Here is a 20,839-nt window from a genome sequence, read left to right on the forward strand (position 1 = left end):
GTTGTATGGTTGTCTTATTATTATTATCATCATCATCATCTTCTTCATCATCGTTATTATGTAGAGGCTGGATGGCCATCTGTCAGGAGTGCTTGGATTGTGTCCACCTGCATGGTAGAAGGAAGTTGATCTGGATGATCCTTAGGGGTCACTCCAAACCTTAGGATTGTATGATGTTGTTGTTGTTGATATTATTATTAGTAGTAGTAGTAGAATTAGTATTGAGAGGCTGGGTGGTCATCTGTTGGGAGTGTTTGGATTGTGCCCTGCATGGCAGAATTGGGTTGGACTGGATAGCCTTTAGGGGTGTCTCCTAACTGTCTGATGCTATGATTCGATGTGTATTATTATTGTGCAGATATTGGATGGCCATCTGTCAGGAGTGGTTGGATTGTGTCCTCCTGCATGATATAAGGAAGTTGAACTGGATGATCCTTAGGGGTATCTGCTAACCTTAGGATTGTATGATCTTCTTCTTCTTCTTCTTCTTATTATTATTATTATTATTATTAAGAGGCTGGCTGGCCATCTGTTGGGAGTGCTTGGATTGTATCGTCCAATTGCAGAGTTGGGTTGCACTGGATCTTTTAGGGGTCTCTCTTAACTGTCTGATTCTATGATTCGATTTGTACACTGCCATATAATCCAGTTAAAATCAGATAATCTGTGGAAAAGGCCTAAGTGAGGCCTAACTCACCTGTCCCCTGGGCTGAGTAGGTTGCTAGGAGACCAAGTGGGCGGAGCTTAGCCCTCTAACTGGCAGCAATTGGATAAAAACAATTATTCCTGTCCCTCTAATTAGGACTTTATTTTTCTTTTCTTTTTGTTGTATCAACCTAGAGGCGTGGATGATGGGTTGTGTTGTCAAATTTCGAGGTTGGAGGGGGCTGTAGTTTTGTTGTTTTGTCCGGTGCCCTGATTCCATCACTCTTTTATATATAAAGATTATATCCAAGTTTGGCACAGAGTAAACATCACTTAATTTAAGCCCGACCAAGAGGCCATGACATCTTGCCGAATGCACCTGGGCTTCAAGGACTTCTCAGAGATTCTCTCAGAACGTTTAATTAATTAATCTATTTTTCACTCCCTTCATTCTCAAACCTAATTTGCCTTCTCGGGAAAACTCCCCGTTGGCTGAAGGCTGTTTCACAAGGAAACTGAAAATCTTTCTGTTGCCTGGGAACGAGCACAGGAATCCCAAACAACATTTTGCCAATGAGGAGTTTTCCCAAGAAGCCAGATTAGGTTTGAGAACGAAGGGAGTGAAAAATAGACGAATAAATTAGACATTCTGAGAGAATCTGTGATAAGTCCTTGAAGCCCAGGTGCATTCGGCACGATCTCATTGCTTCTTGGTCAGGCTTAAATTTACTCTGTGTTTACTCTGTAAACCAGTGGTTCCCAAACTTATTTGGCCTACCGCACGCTTTCCAGAAAAAATATTACTCAGCACCCCTGGAAAGGGGGCGTGGCTTAGCGGGGTGGGCGTGGCTCCTGCTCAAGAGGGTGGGGCTGAGCCTCTCCCCAGTCCAAGATGCAGGGCTGGGAGGGGGAGGTGGGCGGGGCCACAAATGGGCGGTCAGGACTGGGATGGGCGGAGTTACGAGCTCTGAGGCAGGGCTGAGCATCTATCCCTGTCCTGCGGCGCCTGCCAGGACACAGGGGGCGGGGCTAGAGGAGGGGGCGGGGCCTCTTTCCAAGTGCCTGACGGGGCTGAACCTCTATACCCCGCCCCCGTGTTCTAATTGCTTCAGGGGAGGTATGTAGAGGCTCAGCCCTGTCTTGTGCTTTTTGGAAGAGGCCCTGCCCCATTTAACTAGATTACTGTTCTGTGTTTAGTCCGCAAAGGCCTCTCAGGGGAGGTATAGAGGCTCAGCCCTGTCTCTGGCTCTTGGAAGGAGGCCCCGCCCACACCCCAACCCCGCCCTTTAGTCCTGAAAGGCCTCTCAGGAGAGATATAGAGGCTCAGCCCTATCTCTGGCTCTTGGAAGGAGGCCCTGCCAACACCCCAGCCCCGCCCTTTAGTCCTGAAAGGCCTCTCAGGAGAGATATAGAGGCTCAGCCCTGTCTTGTGCTTTTTGGAAGAGGCCCCGCCCACACCCCAGCCCCGCCCTTTAGTCCTGAAAGGCCTCTCAGGAGAGATATAGAGGCTCAGCCCTGTCTTGTGCTTTTTGGAAGAGGCCCCGCCCACACCCCAGCCCCGCCCTTTAGTCCTGAAAGGCCTCTCAGGAGAGATATAGAGGTTCAGCCCTGTCTCTGGCTCTTGGAAGGAGGCCCTGCCAACACCCCAGCCCCGCCCTTTAGTCCTGAAAGGCCTCTCAGGAGAGATATAGAGGCTCAGCCCTGTCTTGTGCTTTTTGGAAGAGGCCCCGCCCACACCCCAGCCCCGCCCTTTAGTCCTGAAAGGCCTCTCAGGAGAGATATAGAGGCTCAGCCCTGTCTTGTGCTTTTTGGAAGAGGCCCCGCCCACACCCCAGCCCCGCCCTTTAGTCCTGAAAGGCCTCTCAGGAGAGATATAGAGGCTCAGCCCTGTCTTGTGCTTTTTGGAAGAGGCCCCGCCCACACCCCAGCCCCGCCCTTTAGTCCTGAAAGGCCTCTCAGGAGAGATATAGAGGCTCAGCCCTGTCTTGTGCTTTTTGGAAGAGGCCCCGCCCACACCCCAGCCCCGCCCTTTAGTCCTGAAAGGCCTCTCAGGAGAGATATAGAGGCTCAGCCCTGTCTCTGGCTCTTGGAAGGAGGCCCTGCCCCCTTCTCTAGCTCCACCCTCTGTGTCCCAAGAAGTGCCTCAGGAGAAGTATAGAGGCTCAGCCCTGTCTCGGGCTCTTGGGAAGAGGCCCCGCCCCTCCCCTGCCCCGCCCCCTGTGTGTCCTAATAGGTGCCATCACCGCCCCCCTGGATCACTCCAGCGCCCACCGAGGGGCAGTAGCACCCACTTTGGGAATCCCTTTGACCCGAGTTTTCTTCCCTCCCGCAGGACCCTTCTTCTCCGCACAGCGTCCGCTCTTTCTCGTCCCGGGAGAACGGGGTGGACAAGGCCCCGCTCCAGAGGAAGGAGACGCTCCCGCTGAGCCCCACTTCCATGGCCTCCTCGGGCAGCGCTTCCCCAACACGCTCCGCAAAAGACGGTGTCGTGGTAGGTCTTCGCATCTTCTGCTGATTATTTGGGCACATCACACCCACACGGCCATGGAGGGAGGCAATGGCAAACCTTTCGTCTCTGAGAAAGATTTGCCACAAGTTGTAAACAATGTTGAGACACACCAAGAGATATAAGTTAGGGATGAGTCCCCCAAGAACCCCAACACTGCAAGTGTTGGAGATCATAATGCAGCGTTTTCCTTTTCAGGTTGAGAAAGCGGTCACTCCTGGCCTGAAGTCCAGCACCCCGACTTCTCAAGGCGAAGGTCCGGCGCCGGGTTCCTCCTCCTCCTCCTCTTCCTCCTCCAGCAACAGCAGCACGCCACACTTCCGCCCGGGGATCACGAAACAGTCGGTGGAATCGCTTGGTAATGGGGCGTCCGGAGGGGAAACAATCCGATCCCTCCCGACAGATGGCCACCCAGCCTCATAATCATGGGCCACCGTTGCAGAAGCCTTTCCTTCTCTCCTCCAGCCCTGAGCCTCCGAAACCCGCTGACCGTTCAGAGCTCCTACCAGGCGGCTTTCAGCGTGGCCCATGCCTCCGCCAACGGGGAGATGCCCGGGGCGAGCGCTTACTCCGGACTGCACCTCATGAGCCCCCAGCTGAATGGGGCAGCCGTGGTGGGGGCCACGGCCTACGGGCGGTCCCCTCTGGTGAGCCATTTCCAGCGTGATACCTTTGTATAATGTTACTAGCTGTGCCCGGCTTGCAGCTTCAAAGCATGGTTGTTTCCTCTCTGGGGGAATCCTTTGTTGGGGGGTGTTAGCTAGCTCTGGTTGAAGCCCTGCGCAGTTCAGTTCCCAGGGAGCCTCTGCGCATGCGTGGTAAGCAATGGGGTTTTTTTTGTTATGTGGACTTTATTTTTCTAAGTTTTTTTGATGGAAAGACATAGATTGGGGGACTATGTCTTTTGTGGCCAAATTTGGTGTGATGTGGTCCAGTGGTTTTGTTGTTTAGTCAGTCCTACAAACGTACATTACCTTTTTATATATATAGATGGTTGGGGGCCACCAATGGTGGCTGCCAGGTTTTGTTCATTTTGATGGTTCCCAGTAACCCAATAATAATAATAATAATGATTATGATGATGACTCCGAGGAGGAATCCTTTGTTGGGAGGTGTTAGCTGGCTCTGGTTGAAGCCCCACCCACCTGGCTAACGTCACCAAGTTTCCGGGGGGGGGGGGGGCTCTGTGCATGCGTGGTTTATAATTTTTGGTTTTGGAGGTTTTCTGCAATTTGGACCTAATTTTCTAGGGTTTTTTATGAAAAGACATAGATGGGATGACTATGTCTTTTGTGGCCAAATTTGGTGTGATTTGGTCCAGTGGTTTTGTTGTTTACTCCATGGGAAAAACGCACATTACATTTTTATATATATAGATGGTTGGGGGTCACCAAGTTTCATCAACTTTGGCTTATTTTTGAGATGAGGGTTTAACTCCTATTCACCTTTTTCTTGGGTTAGGTGGCCTATGATCCGCACTCTCACCTGCGGGTGCCAGCGCTCTCCGCCGGGATGCAGACCGGGGTGCCTTCGGCGAAACCGTGAGTGATTGACATTTCTGTATTTACATATCAGGCTTTGTTTACTCCCTTGAAAGTCCTTTGCGTACAGCCCTGGCCAACTTTGGTGCAGTGTGCTTGGAGCAGAGAGACAACTCGTCCTCATGGTCTCCACCTTAACATCAGTACCCCAATCCTGGGGTCTCCCAATTGATGTCACGACGTGGTCCTTGGCATCGAGGTGCTCATCTGTGGTCTCAAGCCCATCAAAGCGGCATATTTTTGTAGGAGGGTGATGTTGTGGTTCAGTCTGATGATGGAGGGGGATTTGGGTTTATGCAGGTTGACCAAGGAAATATTGAAGGCTCTGAACTGTCAGAAATGCAGGCTGACCGAGAAAATGTTGAAGGTTCTGAATTGTCAGAGAGGCCGCAGGCTAGCAGGGAAGCTGAAGTTAGTGATAAGGGTGACCTTTCACAAGATGTTGAACATCAACAAGTTCCAGGTGGCTCTGGCAGTGACTCAGAGGAGTCTTCCATAGATAGAGATACAGGATTAAGGTTAAGATAATAATATTAATTATATATTATATTTTACATGTAATATTATTAATAATATTACAATATATTGATACAGTACAATATGGTAATTTTATTACCAGTATTGTACTATGCTAATATAATATTGTATGTACATTTAATTTGTAAGCTGCTCTGAGTCGGCATATAAATGTAGCAAATAAATAAATAAATAAATAGAGTTTGCCCCAGATGTTCTGTGAGAATTGCTAACAAACGTGTAGGAACCCAAGGTCAGAGGAATGCATTCCTAGCTTGTAAGCTTGGTTTTTCTTCGTGTACTCTGTGAATGCACACTAATGGAGAAGGCTGCGCCTGCGCAGGCTCCAACGGATACTCTTCCAAGCTAAAGTTTGAAATTTGGCGGTAACCCCGCCCCTCTTCCCGGAGGGTATAAAGGGCGCCCTCCGCGCCCGCTCTCCAGTTCCTTTTTTTCTGCCGCAAAGCTCACTTCGGACTCTTCGTTCTTATGTCAACCACGCGTTTTAAACGGTGCACTCAGTGTGCCGCTAAGATTCCAGATTCCGACGGCCACACTAAGTGCCTTTTCTGCCTTGGCGAAAGCCACGTCGTCGGTACCTGCCGTTTTTGCCTGGCCTTTACAGCTCAGGCCAGAAGAAATAGAGCTGCGAGACTCCGTGCAGCTCTTTACGAGAAAACTCTTGCTCCTGAGGCTTCCACTTCCACCTCGGCCTCGATGGCGTCCAGGCCTGCTCCGTCGGTATCATCTAAAACCTCGAGACCGCGACCGACCAAACCGCCCTGCTACGGTATCCACCCGGTCGGGCAAGATGGGCCCTTCATCAACTTCGAGTTCGGTGGCTTCGGCCATTTCCACTCGATCCCGCCTGGCTTCGCCGCCATCTTCTTCCGCCATGAAGATTGCCTTCAAGAGGGCTCAGGAGGAATCCAGACGGGCTCAATCTGACTCGGCAGCTGTGTGCCCGATTCCCCCGACGCCGGGAAAATCGCTGAGGGTCGTGTCGAAACAACCCCCAGCAAAGAAACGAATGATCCAGAGGTCGTCCTCCTCAGCGTCTTCGAAGAAGGACGTCCCCTCCTCTGGGCCTTCCTCTAGGAGATCCTCTCCTATCCAACCAGCACAACGCCTCCGCTCCTCTTCCTCTCCTCATGGTCAGTCCTCGGATGCGGACGCTCAAGCCTCCCCCGACCAGTCGGTCAGGACAGTTATTAAGGCTCCCCAGCCGGCACCATCTCGTCTTCCGGCTCGACAAGAACTCTTTCCCCCGGCTCAAACACCTGAGAGGGGTAGACAGATGACGCGCTTAGCCCGCGCCGCCCAGGCCTCCGCGTCCAAAGGCGTTCCTCCACAGCCGGCTCTCCCTGCTCCTGAGGTAATACCTCATCAGGACTCTGTGCTTGTTTCTCCTCCCCGGTCCCCTCAAGGGCCCGAGGAGGATGACCCCGATATCGAACGCCCCGAGTCGATACTCTCCGCCTCCGTTGTCTCTCTCGGTCTCGACCTCTCCCCGCCTCACGACGCCTACGAGGTCGACCCACCTTCCCCGACGGATAATATTCGGGCTTTCTCCGACCAGATGGTCAGAATGGCAGACGCTCTGGGGATGGAAATTAAACAAACTTCAAAGGCCGTTACCGACCCCGTTTTCAAGAGGGTTCAAGCCCAAGCCCCGCCAGCCACCTTGCTGCCTTTTCTTCCATACCTCCTGGACGTAATCCAGGCATCTTGGAAGACTCCATCTTCGATACCTCCAACCTCTAAGAAAATAGAGGCCTGGTACCGAACCGATGACGAAGCCTTGGAATGGCTCAAGCATCACCCTGACCCAAACTCCATGGTGGTAAAGGCCTCCCAATCGTCGGGTCGACACTCCAACTCCCCTGCCGACAGAGAGGGCAAACGCTTCGATGTGGTAGGCCGCAAGCTGTACTCCGGTGCTCTCCTCCTTTGCCGTATGGCAAACTACGGGGCCTGCATGGGCGCTTATCAACAGATCCTCTGGGAGAAAGCCCAACCCTTCTTCGCCAAGCTTTCTGACGAAGACCGGTCAGTCCTTTCGACCCTCCAACAGGAGGCGGACTCTCTCGCACACCACCAAATTCAAATGGCTAAGCATACCGGTGATACCGCCGGAAAAATGATTGCCCACGCGGTCGCGATCAGACGACATGCATGGCTTCGGTCCTCAGGACTCTCTTCTTCCTCTCGACAGGTGATCGAAGACCTTCCTTTCGACACCCAAGGCCTTTTCAATTCTGGCACTGATGACAAACTTAAGTCCAATCACGACTTCAAGATTCTCGCAACAAAGTGCGGGACCGATCAACCTCAGGCTCAGCGGACCCGATGGTTCCCGCAACGGTACCGTCGCTACCCTCAGCCTTTTCGTCACCAGCCGTTTCGACGCTCGTCGAGCTCGAGTCACCACAGTCATCAGCAACAACCTCGCCGCCAGCACCAGGTCCCGAAAGGTCGGGGCAAAGGTCCTGCAGCTATGCCACAACCCCAACGACGGGCCTGACGCCCACTCTCTCGGGGATCTTTCTATCTCCACTACTACTGCCACTACCATGCCGTTCCTAGGCCCCGACCAGATCCTTCCTCTCTGTTCTTTTCTCGACCGCCTAGCTCCTTTCTACCGCGAATGGGAGTCTATCACCTCAGATGCCTGGGTTCTTCGCATTGTCAGAGACGGCTATGCCTTGGAATTCGAAACCTTGCCACCCACGGGTCACATCCTCCACACCGACCCTTCACCGGAAATATGCGCCGAGGTCGACTCCCTTCTGGCGAAGGGCGCAATCCAGCCTTCTCCTTCCGAGCAGGACACTCGAGGTTTCTTCTCGAGATACTTTACGGTTCCCAAGCGGGGCGGAGGTCTTCGGCCTATCCTCGACCTACGGGCTCTAAACCTCTTCATTCTGCCTTCAAAATTTCGAATGGTTTCAGTGGCCTCCATCCTCCCGATGCTCTGACACGGAGACTACTTCGCCTCTATAGACTTACGCGACGCGTATTTCCACGTCTCGGTGCGTCGATCCCACAGACGCTTCCTTTCCTTCAAGCTCCTGGGACACTCTTACCAGTTCACAGTTCTCCCTTTCGGCCTCGTCACGGCCCCAAGGGTCTTTACAAAGGTGGTCGCCGTGGTGGCAGCGCACCTCAGGAAACAGGGCATTATGGTCTTTCCTTATCTGGACGATTGGATGATTGTCGCGTCCGACCCCTCATCCCTTCAAAACCACGTCTCACAGACTCTTTCTCTCCTGCAACGGCTGGGCCTTCAGTTGAATGTCTCAAAGTCTCAACTCCTCCCAACCACAGAGATCCGTTTTATTGGAGCTCTCTTCAACTCCATCACGGAAACCGCCTCCCTACCGAAGGACAGGTTCCTAGCCCTTCAACAGCACCTTTCTCTCCTCCTCCGCAACCGCAGGATCCGAGCCCACGCGGTCCAAGTTCTTCTGGGTCACATGGCCTCCACGGTCATGGTTACCCCTTTCGCCAGATTACGTCTCAGACCTCTCCAGAGATGGTTTATAGACTCTTTCAAACCCCATCGGCATCCGAGCTCAATGTTTCTCACGGTACCGAACCACGTTCGCCTCTCCCTTCGTTGGTGGCAGGACCCAGCGAACGTTTGTGTGGGGCTTCCCTTCCATCCCTCCCTACCGTCAGTCACCATCACGACCGACGCCTCCAATTTTGCGTGGGGAGCCCATATGTCGTACCTCACCGTCAGGGACCTGTGGTCCACCCAAGAAAGGTCTCACCACATAAACTTTCTAGAACTGTTATCAATCTTCAAAGCCCTCCGGGCGTTTGCTCGCTTTCTTCCCCACAAGTCTGTTCTAATCCAAACGGACAACGTAGTAGCCATGTACTACATCAACAAACAAGGGGGTACGGGCTCGAGAAAACTCATGGCTCTCTCGATGGACATTTGGCTATGGTGCATAGCGAGACACATAACTCTGTCGGCAGTTCACCTTCCGGGGGCTCAAAACACTCTAGCAGACTCTCTAAGCAGAATAACGACCTCCCCCCACGAGTGGCGTCTCGATCCCGAGATCCTGAAATCCGTCTTTGACGATTGGGGCTGGCCAGCCCTGGACCTTTTTGCCTCCCCCTCGAACGCTCAACTTCCTCGCTTCGGAGCGAGACTACCTCCAAACTCGACTCCGGGCTGTCTCGGAGACGCGTTTCTCCTCGACTGGACTCTCGAACCCGTCTATCTATTTCCTCCCTTCCCTCTCATCTCGAGAGTAATAGAGAGACTCTATCTAACACCGACATCGGCCATCCTGATCGCCCCTGCATGGCCACGCCAGCCGTGGTATCCCACGCTACTCCAGATGTGTGCGCATCCTCCCCGCACTCTCCCAACTCTCCCTCATCTACTATCTTCGCAGAAGGGACAGGTCCTCCACCCCGACGTCCCGTCCCTACACCTGACTGCCTGGAGGATACTTCCTTAAATTCTCTCCACCCAGACCTGCAGGCGATCCTTCGCGCCGCTCACAAACCGGCCACATCGAAGGCCTATGCTTACAAGCTGGCAAAATTCCAGACTTTCCTTCGGGACCGACACGTCGATCCCGCCTCTACTTCGATCCCGCTGGTCATGGACTTCCTACTTTCCCTTGCGGATCGTCAACTTTCTCTGGCCTCGATAAAATCCTATCTCGCTGCCCTCTCCTGGCATTTCCAACGTCAGGGACAACCCTCTCTCTTTTCTAACAACCTCATTAAGACCTTCCTTCGAGGTTACAACAACTTGCACCCTCCAGTTCAACCTCCGACTCCCGGATGGAGCCTCGAACTCGTTCTTTCTCAACTAGCCTCAGCTCCCTTCGAACCTATGGCCTCTGCAGACCTTCACCTTCTCTCTTGGAAGACTGCCTTCCTTATCGCTATCACCTCTGCGCGCAGGCCTTCGGAACTGGCTGCTCTCCGGGTGGACGAACCCTATCTCCGTTTCCACCACGACAGGGCTGTCCTTCGCCCGGACATCACCTTCCTACCTAAGGTGGTCTCTGCTTTTCACCTGAACCAGGACATAATACTTCCTGCTTTCTTCCCCAATCCTTCTTCTTCTCTGGAACGGAAACTCCATCTCCTCGATGTCAGGAGAGCCCTCCTTTTCTACAAGGACAGGACTAAGGACATACGTAAGTCGCCTAGACTGTTTGTGGCTTACGCTACCCATAAACTGGGCGAACCACTTTCTTCCCAAAGACTCTCACACTGGATTGCTCAGACCATCGAGCTCGCTTATCAGCTGGCCAAACGCCAACCCCCCTCTTCGATCCGCCCTAGATCTACGAGGGGCCTTTCCACCTCTACGGCCTTCCTGAGGGGCGTCCCTCTCGACTCCATCTGTCGAGCGGCTATCTGGTCCACTCCATCCACCTTTGTTTCACACTACAGGATGGACTCAAAGAACCTCAAGGACTCGGCCTTTGCCAGGTCCGTCCTTTCCTCCTGCCTTACCTAAGGTTGTTGCCTTACTCAAAACCAGTTTTCGGGTTTATCCTTCTTACAGGCTGACCGTTGTCATCCACCCCGTTTGTAATCGATGTGCTCAGGGATTCTTTAACGTAGTGCTTGTGTACTATACTTACCCACTGCACTGAAATGTATTTTTTGTTTGAATACTTCTCCCTCTGTTTTCAGAGAATGAGTTTATGCCTACCTCTGTATTTTCTTACAGACTATTGCTCACTTACAATGTTGTGATTATGTTCTGGATCCTAACATCAAGGATCGGTTTTTTTGCACTATATGCTATTGCATCGCTTCTTTGACCGTTGCACTTGCTTGTTTTTGAACCTTGTGCTCAATAAATGTGTTGTTTGGACACTAGACTGGTTATCGGGTTTGCTATCCCACCTACCTACACCTCAGCTTGCTAGTCTCCATTAGTGTGCATTCACAGAGTACACGAAGAAAAAGGACAGGTTGCTTACCTGTAACCGTGTTTCTTCGAGTGTACTCTGTGAATTCACACAATCCCGCCCTTCCTTCCCCACATGCAAACCTCTCCCTTTCTCGCTGCCTTTGCGGCGTAGGAACTGGAGAGCGGGTGCGGAGGGCGCCCTTTATACCCTCCGGGAAGAGGGGCGGGGTTACCGCCAAATTTCAAACTTTAGCTTGGAAGAGTATCCGTTGGAGCCTGCGCAGGTGCAGCCTTCTCCATTAGTGTGCATTCACAGAGTACACTCGAAGAAACACGGTTACAGGTAAGCAACCTGTCCTTAAAAAGGGTGAAACGGAAAGATTTCAGACAAAGCAACATTGATTTTGGAAGTTTAACTCCTACCTTGTCTCTGCTCATGGAAATAGATCCTTGCTTTTGTTCCTGCCTAGATTCTGTGTTTGGATTGTATTGTGGAGTTCATGCTGCCTTGTTTTTCAGAACTGATTTGCTATAATAGAAACTTTGAACGACAGTAGAGTCTCACTTATCCAACATAAATGGGCCGGCAGAAGCTTGGATAAGCGAATATGTTGGATAATAAGGAGGGATTAAGGAAAAGCCTATTAAACATCAAATTAGGTTATGATTTTACAAATTAAGCACCAAAACATCATGTTTTACAACAAATTTGACAGAAAAAGCAGTTCAATACGCAGTCATGTTATGTTGTAATTACTGTATTTACGAATTTAGCACCAAAATATCACGATATTTTGAAAACATTGACTAATAATCCAGAAACTTGGATAAGCGAGGCTTGGATATAAGATGTAATATAAGATGATGAATATAATATGTAATCATTACTGTGGTATAATAATACAGAGCAATATAATCTCTAAAACCAGGACAGTAAATAAAGAGCAACACTCTGAAAACCGGGAAATTGGGAAAGGTATGGCATGATGCCTGGTGCCCATTATGGTCTCCGCCTAAGCATTGAGACCTCTGTCCTAAACTGGGACCAAGATCTCTGATGTTCTTGCGTCCGCACCATGCCCGTCTCCCTCCCGTTCTTGCCCAGGGCCTACTCCTTCCACGTGAGTGCCGACGGGCAAATGCAGCCGGTGCCCTTCCCTCCGGACGCCCTGATTGGCTCGGGCATCCCCCGCCATGCCCGCCAGCTCCACACGCTCGGCCATGGGGAGGTGGTCTGCGCCGTCACCATCAGCAACTCCACGCAGCACGTCTACACGGGCGGGAAGGGCTGCGTGAAGGTCTGGGACGTGGGCCAGCCGGGCACCAAGACCCCCGTGGCACAACTGGACTGCTTGGTAAGCCGATCGGGACCACAAACATTCAGGGCCATTTTTAGACATACAACACGTACAGATAGAAAGAGGTCACTCAACCTTTTCCAACTTCGGCTTCTGGACGTGATTTGTGAGAAGTCCTCGGAGCCCAGGTGCGTTGGGCACGAACTCATGGCCTCTTGGTCGGGCTTAAATTAAGTTTTTGGGAATTTTTTTTGTGACTTTGAGAAACTGCAAGTCGCTTCTGGAGTGAGAGAATTGGCCGTCTGCACGTTGATGTTTATTCTTGGAGGAGTCAATGTTGCCATTGGGGGAGTTGTCGCTTCATCCACGATGGCGCCGAGTCCTTTTTGATCGTAGTATTTCCTCCTTGCTCTTTGATCGCCAATGTCGTAAATTAAATTAACCTCCCCGCTTAAGCAGTACCTAATTTTCAAACTGCTTACATAGACAGTAAGCTGGGCTCCCAGAAGAGAAGTGATCATCAATACGAGTAAAGCAAAGGAATTAGGGATTTCTCCCAACTTTATGAATCTGAAGAGAAGAAAGCATCAGTATGAGTTAAATCAGATTGAATTGGAGGCGTCGGAAGAGTCCCCAATTTTTTCTGCTTTGCTCATATGGAGAGTTGGTTGTCTAATTGATTATTTTGGTCTTAATGAAGTGACAAAACCAAGTGGTTCCTTATAGGTCGGGACCATTAATAACAAATCATTATTATTAATAATAATTTTTATTATTATTTGCAACCTGCTTCCATCTCCGCGAAAACAACAAAACCACTGGACCCAATCACACCAAATTGGGCCACAAAAGAAATAGTCATCCAAAATATGGATATTGCTTCTCTAATTGATTATTTTGGTCTTAATGAAGTGACAAAACCAAAGTGGTTCCTTATAGGTCGGTACCATTCGTAATGAATTAATAATATTAATAAATAATAATAATACTTATTATTATTATTATTATTATTATTATTATTAATAACCCAATTCTATCTCCCCGAGGGGACTTGGAGCGGATCACATGGGGACCAAGCCCGATCGACAGAAAAAACAATATTCTAATATATCCATTCTATTGACTTTGAACTTTGAATTACTATTGCTTGCATATAAAGATAATGTGCGTTTTTACTATGGAGTAAACAACAAAACCACTGGACCCAATCACACCAAATTGGGCCACAAAAGACATAGTCGTCCAAAATATGTCCTTCGAACGAAAAAGCCTAGAAAAATAAAGTCCAAATTAGAGAACCAGGAAAAGCCGTTTCCCCCCTAGCTGCCAGTTGGAAGGGTAGGCCCCGCCCACGTCGTCTCCTAGCAATCCACTCAGCCATTTAATGACACCCGGGGCCTCTACGTTCATACAACAAAAAAGAAAAAAAAGAAAAATCAAGTCCTAATTAGAGGGAGAGGAAAAATTGTTTTTATCCAATTGCTGCCAGTTAGAAGGCTAAGCTACGCCCACTTGGTCTCCTAGCAACCCACTCAGCCCAGGGGATAGGCAGAGTTAGGCCTTACTTAGGCCTCTTCCACACTGCCTATAAAATACATATGATCTGATTTGAACTGGATTATATGGCAGTGTAGACTCGAGGCCCTACCACACAATATCAAAACAATATTCAAAACAAACCCAAGTCTCCTTGGAGTCTAAGGGGATTTATAGAACTACCAAGGCAACTTGTTCCACTGTTTCACGTCCTTAGAATCGGGATAACTACATCCGGTCCTGCAAGCTCCTTCCGGACGGGCGCAGCCTGATCGTGGGAGGCGAGGCCAGCACCCTCTCCATCTGGGACCTGGCGGCCCCGACCCCCCGGATCAAGGCCGAGTTGACTTCTTCGGCCCCGGCTTGCTACGCTTTGGCCATCAGCCCCGACGCCAAGGTCTGCTTCTCCTGCTGCAGCGACGGCAACATCGTGGTCTGGGACCTCCAGAACCAGACGCTGGTCAGGTAAGTACAAAAATAAAGTTGTTGTTGTTGATATTATTATTTACAGATCAGAGCAGACAATAGATATCGCAGGGCAGAGCATTTGCATGGGAAAGCTGGGGAGAGATTTCAGGGGAAACAATATGATTTCATGGGCAGCTTTTAATTGGCAAGTTGTTTACTTTCAAGTTACTGTATATACTTGGGTATAAGCCGACCCGAATAGTATAAGGCCTAGTTTCCTCCTGCTTGAACTACCGTATATACTCGAATATAAGCCGAGGCACCTAATTTTACCACAATCACTGGGAAAACGTTGACTCAAGTATAAGCCAAGAGTGGTAAATTTCAGAAATAATAAAAATAAAGATGCCATTATAATAGTGTATTATTATTATATTGTATTACATTATAATATTATTAATATTATATGCATATGCAATATATTATATTATTTTTAGCCCACCTAGCGGATCAAAAGCGAAATGCGAGTATATAAATAGGTACCACTTTTAGCGAGGGCGGCTTACAAGTCATATGTACATGCAATATATTATATTATTCATATAGCACAATATAAGCATTATAGATTATTATATTGTACTATAACACTGTATCGTAATATTATTGGTAATATTACATGTAATATAAATAAACCATTGTAATAGTGTATTATTATATTGTATGACATTATAATATTATTAACATTATATGCATATACAATATATTATTAGTATTACCCGTATATACTCGAGTATAAGCCGACCCAAATATAAGCTGAGGCACCTAATTTTACCACAAAAAAACTTGGAAAACATTGACTCAAGTATAAGCCGAGAGTGGTAAATTTCAGAAATAAAAACAGATACGAATAAAATTAATTGAGGCATCGGTAGGTTAAATGTTTTTGAATTACAAAACTCTAATTTAAGATAAGACTGTCCAACTCTGATTAAATCACTACTCCCATCTTCTTCAATGTATCCTTTGAATAATAATAGAGTAAAATTTATAAATGTAATGATGATAATAATAATAAATTCAGTAAAATAATAAATGTAATAGGAAATACAGTAAAATAATACATATAACAATAATATCAAAGTGAAATAATAAATGTATTAATAATAATAGAGTAAAAATTATAAATGTAATGATGATAACAATAATAAATTCAGTAAAATAATAAATGTAATAATAAATAGAGTAAAATAATACATGTAATAATAGAGTAAAATAATACATGTAATAACAATAATATTAAAGTGAAATAATAAATGTATTAATAATAATAAATAGAGTAAAATAAAAAGTGTAATAATACCAATAATAATAGAGAAAATTAATAAATGTACCATATATACTCGAGCATAAGCCGACCCTAATATAAGGTGAGTATAAATCGAGGGGGCTTTTTCAGTCCTAAAAAAGGACTAAAAACTCTGCTAACATTTGAGTATATATGGTAGTTCAGGCAACATAGCATTTGGAGGAGGAAACTAAGCCTAAGTTCCTGGTCCATGTTTCAAATCAAGCCATTGGTTTTGGGATTCAAGTATATCGGAAGTTTCTACGTTCCTGTGTTTATATTCTTGATTTTTCTTTTGCTTGTGAACTTTTGATTTTTACTATTCCCGAACTTACCTTTGGTCTCCTGTTGTATTATTTGTCGGATGTGGATGATGGATGTGAGGCGGCTATATTGAGACACTTACAGCTTTCAGTCTCAATTCTCCCCTCCATTTGGCAACTCAGCATCTGTCGAGTAGCACGAACAAATAAAACTTCATAGCTGTCAGCTGATCCCGGCGGTAATAAATTTTTCCGCAGGCAGTTCCAGGGCCACACGGACGGGGCCAGCTGTATCGATATCTCCAACGATGGCACCAAACTCTGGACCGGCGGTTTGGACAATACGGTCCGGTGTTGGGACCTGCGGGAAGGACGCCAGCTTCAGCAGCACGACTTCAGCTCTCAGGTCAGAGCCACGGGAGAGTTTGGTCACCCACTAGGCATCGCACAAAGCATCTGGACTCTATAGGAGAGTCCTCAAAGACAGAATAAGATATTAAGACTGAGAGGAGATACTAGCTATTATTGTTATTATGATATTATTATAGATTTTCTGTAATTTGGACCTAATTTTATAGGGTTCTTTGATGGAAAGAGATTGGATGACAATGTTTTTTGTGGCCAAATTTGGTGTGATTTGGACCAGTGGTTTTGTTGTTTACTCCATAGTAAAACAAACATTACATTTTTATATATATATACTAGCTGTGCCCAGCCACACGTTGCTGTGGCAAAGTGGTGGTGGTATTGGTTAAAAGTTGTTGTGGAATTTTTATTTGACGTTATTTGTATTTTATTTAATTAATTTTATTGTAACTTATCTTTTTTATTTATTATATTTTATTTTGTTGTATTATTTTTAGTTATTTTGTTATAGTATTTTATTGTATTAATTTTTTAGTGTTTTTAATTATTTTTATTATATTATTTGTATTTATTTTATTTTTTATTCTTTTATTAACACTGGGCTGAGTGGGTTGCTAGGAGACCAAGTGGGCGGAGCTTAGCCTTCTAAGTGGCAGCAATTGGATAAAAACAATTCTTGCTCTCCCTCTAAGTAGGACTTTATTTTTCTTTTCTTTTTGTTGTATCAACCTAGAGCCGTGGATGATGGGTTGTGTTGTCAAATTTCGAGGTTGAGGGGCCTGTAGTTTTGTTGTTTTGTGGGTCGCCGTGATGCCATCACTCTTTTATATATATAGATTATTAATATAATATTTATTGATATTGTTGTCGTCGATACAGTAGAATCTCACTTATCCAACACTCACGTATCCAATGTTCTGGATTATCCAACGCATTTTTGTAGTCAATGTTTTCAATGCATTGTGATATTTTGGTGCTAAATTTGTAAATACAGTAATTACTACATAGCATTACTGTGTAATGAACTTTTTCTGTCAAATTTGTTGGTGCTTAATTTGTAAAATCATAACCCATTTTGATGTTTAATAGGCTTTTTCTTAATCTCTCCTTATTATCCAACATATTCACTTATCCAACGTTCTACTGGCCCGTTTATGTTGGATAAGTGAGACTCTACTGTATTTGTGTTGTCAAAGGCTTTCATGGCTGGAATCACTCCATTGCAGTAGGCTGTCTGGTCATGTTCCAGAAGCATTCTCTCCTGACGTTTCGCCCACATCTATGGCAGGCATCCTCAGCCCAGGAAACTCACAGAAACTGTGACTCCGGCCATGAAACCTTCGACAACACAATAATAATAATACATCACAAATCACACAGTCCTAAATGCTTGGGAAGTGCTCGACTTGTGATTTTTGTGATACAAAATCCAGCATATATATCTTGTTTGCATTGTCATAATTTTTCTTTGTGTCAATAATAATAATAATAATACAGTAGAGTCTCACTTATCCAAGGTTCTGGATTATCCAAGGCATTTTTGTAGTCAATGTTTTCAATATACTGTGATATTTTGGTGCTAAATTCGTAAATACAGAAATTACAACATAACATTACTGCGTATTGAATGACTTTTTCTGTCCAATTTGTTGTAAAACATGATGTTTTGGTGCTTAATTTGTAAAATCATAACCGAATTTGATGTTTAATAGGCTTTTCCTTAATCCCTCCTTATTATCCAAGATGTTCGCTTATCCAAGGTTCTGCTGGCCCGTTTAGCTTGGATAAATGAGACTCTACTGTAATAATTTCATAGATACTGTGATCAATAATAAGATTCATACTGTTAGTAGCCAACTGCAATAAATCACTATTGACCAAGAGGTCATAGGATCGAAGCCCGGTTCGGATTGAGCTCCTGAACATTAATATCCTAGCTCGCTGTTGACCTAAGCAGCTCGAAAAACATTTGCATCTTTCGAGTAGAAAATTCTAGGTTCCGCTGTCTGTGAGGAGGCTAATTTAACTAATTTACAACACCATAAAAACTGAGGAATGAGGAAGTACTACCATCAAAGGCTCGGGTGTCACAGGCGGACGATGAAACGGCAGCTCCCCCTGTGGCCGGAATCGAGCATAGCTTCATGAAGCTGGAAAATATCAAATTGCCTCTGTGTCTGTCTATATACAGTAGAGACTCACTTATCCAAGCTAAACGGGCCGGCAGAAGCTTGGATAAGCGAATATCTTGGATAATAAGGAGGGATTAAGGAAAAGCCTATTGAACATCAAATTAGGTTATGATTTTACAAATTAAGCACCAACAAATTTGACAGAAAAAGCAGTTCAATACGCAGTAGTGTTATGTTGTAATTACTGCATTTACGAATTTAGCACCAAAACATCACGATATATTGAAAACACTGAGTACAAAAATGGCTTGGATAATCCAGAAACTTGGATAATAATAATAATTTCATAGATACTATGATCAATAATAAGATTCATACTTATTAGTAGCCAGCTGCAAAAAACTGAAGAATGAGGCAGTACTACCATCAAGGGCTCGGGTGTCACAGGCGGACGATGAAACGGCCGGAATCGAGCATAGCTTCCTGAAGCTGGAAAACATCAAATTGCCTCTGTGTCTGTCTAAACATGTCGTATGTGTCGTTACAGAGGCAATTTGATATTTTCCAGCTTCATGAAGCTATGCTTGATTCCAGCCGTTTCGTCGTCTGCCTGTGACACCCGAGCCCTTGATGGTAGTACTTCCTCGTTCCCCAGTTTTTATGGCATTGAATGTTTGCCATGTATATGTGCATTATAAAGAATACAAAGACTGTAAATAAATAAATACGAGGCCGATAGTTTCTCCTCCCTCCCTCCCGTCCCGCAGATCTTCTCCCTGGGCTACTGCCCGGCCGGTGAGTGGCTGGCGGTCGGGATGGAGAGCAGCAACGTGGAGATCCTCCACGTCACCAAGCCGGAGAAGTACCAGCTCCACCTCCACGAGAGCTGCGTCCTCTCGCTCAAATTCGCCTCCTGCGGTAGGTCAACTCGGGTTGATTCCAATGCTTGGGTTTGCGGGAGACGTTGTTGAGTAGGACCTCACACCCCTCCTTGAGTTTCCTACCACCCCTCCTTGTGTTTTGCTGGGCTTTGGTCCCCAGAGACGATCACCACTTTGGTCTCTTTTGCAGGGAAATGGTTTGTCAGCACCGGGAAGGACAATTTGCTGAACGCCTGGAGGACACCCTACGGAGCCAGCATCTTCCAGGTAAGGACTGCGTTGAAGTCCATTATAAATGGGTAATATAGTTGTGTGGAAGGGCCTTGAGTCTACACTGCCATATAATCCAGTTCAGATAATCTGTATTTTATAGGCAGTGTGGAAGATGCCTAAGTGAGGCCTAACTCTGCCTGTCCCCTGGGCTGAGTGGGTTGCTAGGAGACCAAGTGGGCGGAGCTTAGCCCTCTAACTGGCAGCAATTGGATAAAAACAATTATTCCTCTCCCTCTAATTAGGACTTTATTTTTCTTTTCTTTTTGTTGTATCAACCTAGGGGCGTGGATGATGGGTTGTGTTGTCAAATTTCGAGGTTGGGGGGCCTGTAGTTTTGTTTTGTGGGTCGCCGTGATGCCATCACTCCTTTATATATATAGATTATTATATTTATATTCTGCCTAGTTTTGTTGTTTTGTGCGTCGCCGTGACGCCATCACTCCTTTATATATATAGATTATTATTATATTTATATTCTGCCTAGTTTTGTTGTTTTGTGCGTCGCCGTGACGCCATCACTCCTTTATATATATATATTATTATTATATTTATATTCTGCCTAGTTTTGTTGTTTTGTGCGTCGCCGTGACGCCATCACTCCTTTATATATATAGATTATTATATTTATATTCTGCCTAGTTTTGTTGTTTTGTGCGTCGCCGTGACGCCATCACTCCTTTATATATATAGATTATTATTATATTTATATTCTGCCTAGTTTTGTTGTTTTGTGGGTCGCCGTGACGCCATCACTCCTTTATATATATAGATTATTATTATATTTATATTCTGCCTAGTTTTGTTGTTTTGTGCGTCGCCGTGACGCCATCACTCCTTTATATATATAGATTATTATATTTATATTCTGCCTAGTTTTGTTGTTTTGTGCGTCGCCGTGACGCCATTACTCTTTTATATATATAGATTATTATTATATTTATATTCTGCCTAGTTTTGTTGTTTTGTGCGTCGCCGTGACGCCATTACTCTTTTATATATATAGATTATTATTATATTTATATTCTGCCTAGTTTTGTTGTTTTGTGCGTCGCCGTGACGCCATCACTCCTTTATATATATAGATTATTATATTTATATTCTGCCTAGTTTTGTTGTTTTGTGCGTCGCCGTGACGCCATTACTCTTTTATATATATAGATTATTATTATATTTATATTCTGCCTAGTTTTGTTGTTTTGTGCGTCGCCGTGACGCCATTACTCTTTT

The 20,839-nt window shown here is 46.3% G+C and overlaps 1 protein-coding gene across 5 annotated transcripts in view; it reads left to right on the forward strand.

Annotated features, from left to right (window-relative positions):
- The window catches only part of LOC100565868 (transducin-like enhancer protein 1), a 51,576-nt gene that overhangs the window by 30,156 nt on the left and 581 nt on the right, over positions 1-20,839 (forward strand). For all 5 annotated transcript variants that reach the window (XM_062960396.1, XM_062960397.1, XM_062960398.1 and 2 more), the window contains 9 exons: positions 2,978-3,136; positions 3,350-3,509; positions 3,617-3,798; positions 4,613-4,692; positions 12,216-12,465; positions 14,162-14,409; positions 16,219-16,366; positions 19,226-19,376; positions 19,530-19,606. In XM_062960396.1, coding sequence (XP_062816466.1) covers positions 2,978-3,136; positions 3,350-3,509; positions 3,617-3,798; positions 4,613-4,692; positions 12,216-12,465; positions 14,162-14,409; positions 16,219-16,366; positions 19,226-19,376; positions 19,530-19,606 — 1,455 coding nt within the window. The remainder of the gene's footprint in view (positions 1-2,977; positions 3,137-3,349; positions 3,510-3,616; positions 3,799-4,612; positions 4,693-12,215; positions 12,466-14,161; positions 14,410-16,218; positions 16,367-19,225; positions 19,377-19,529; positions 19,607-20,839) is intronic.

Source organism: Anolis carolinensis, unplaced genomic scaffold (genome assembly GCF_035594765.1).
Source record: "Anolis carolinensis isolate JA03-04 unplaced genomic scaffold, rAnoCar3.1.pri scaffold_7, whole genome shotgun sequence".
In the NCBI taxonomy this organism is placed as follows: domain Eukaryota; kingdom Metazoa; phylum Chordata; class Lepidosauria; order Squamata; family Dactyloidae; genus Anolis; species Anolis carolinensis.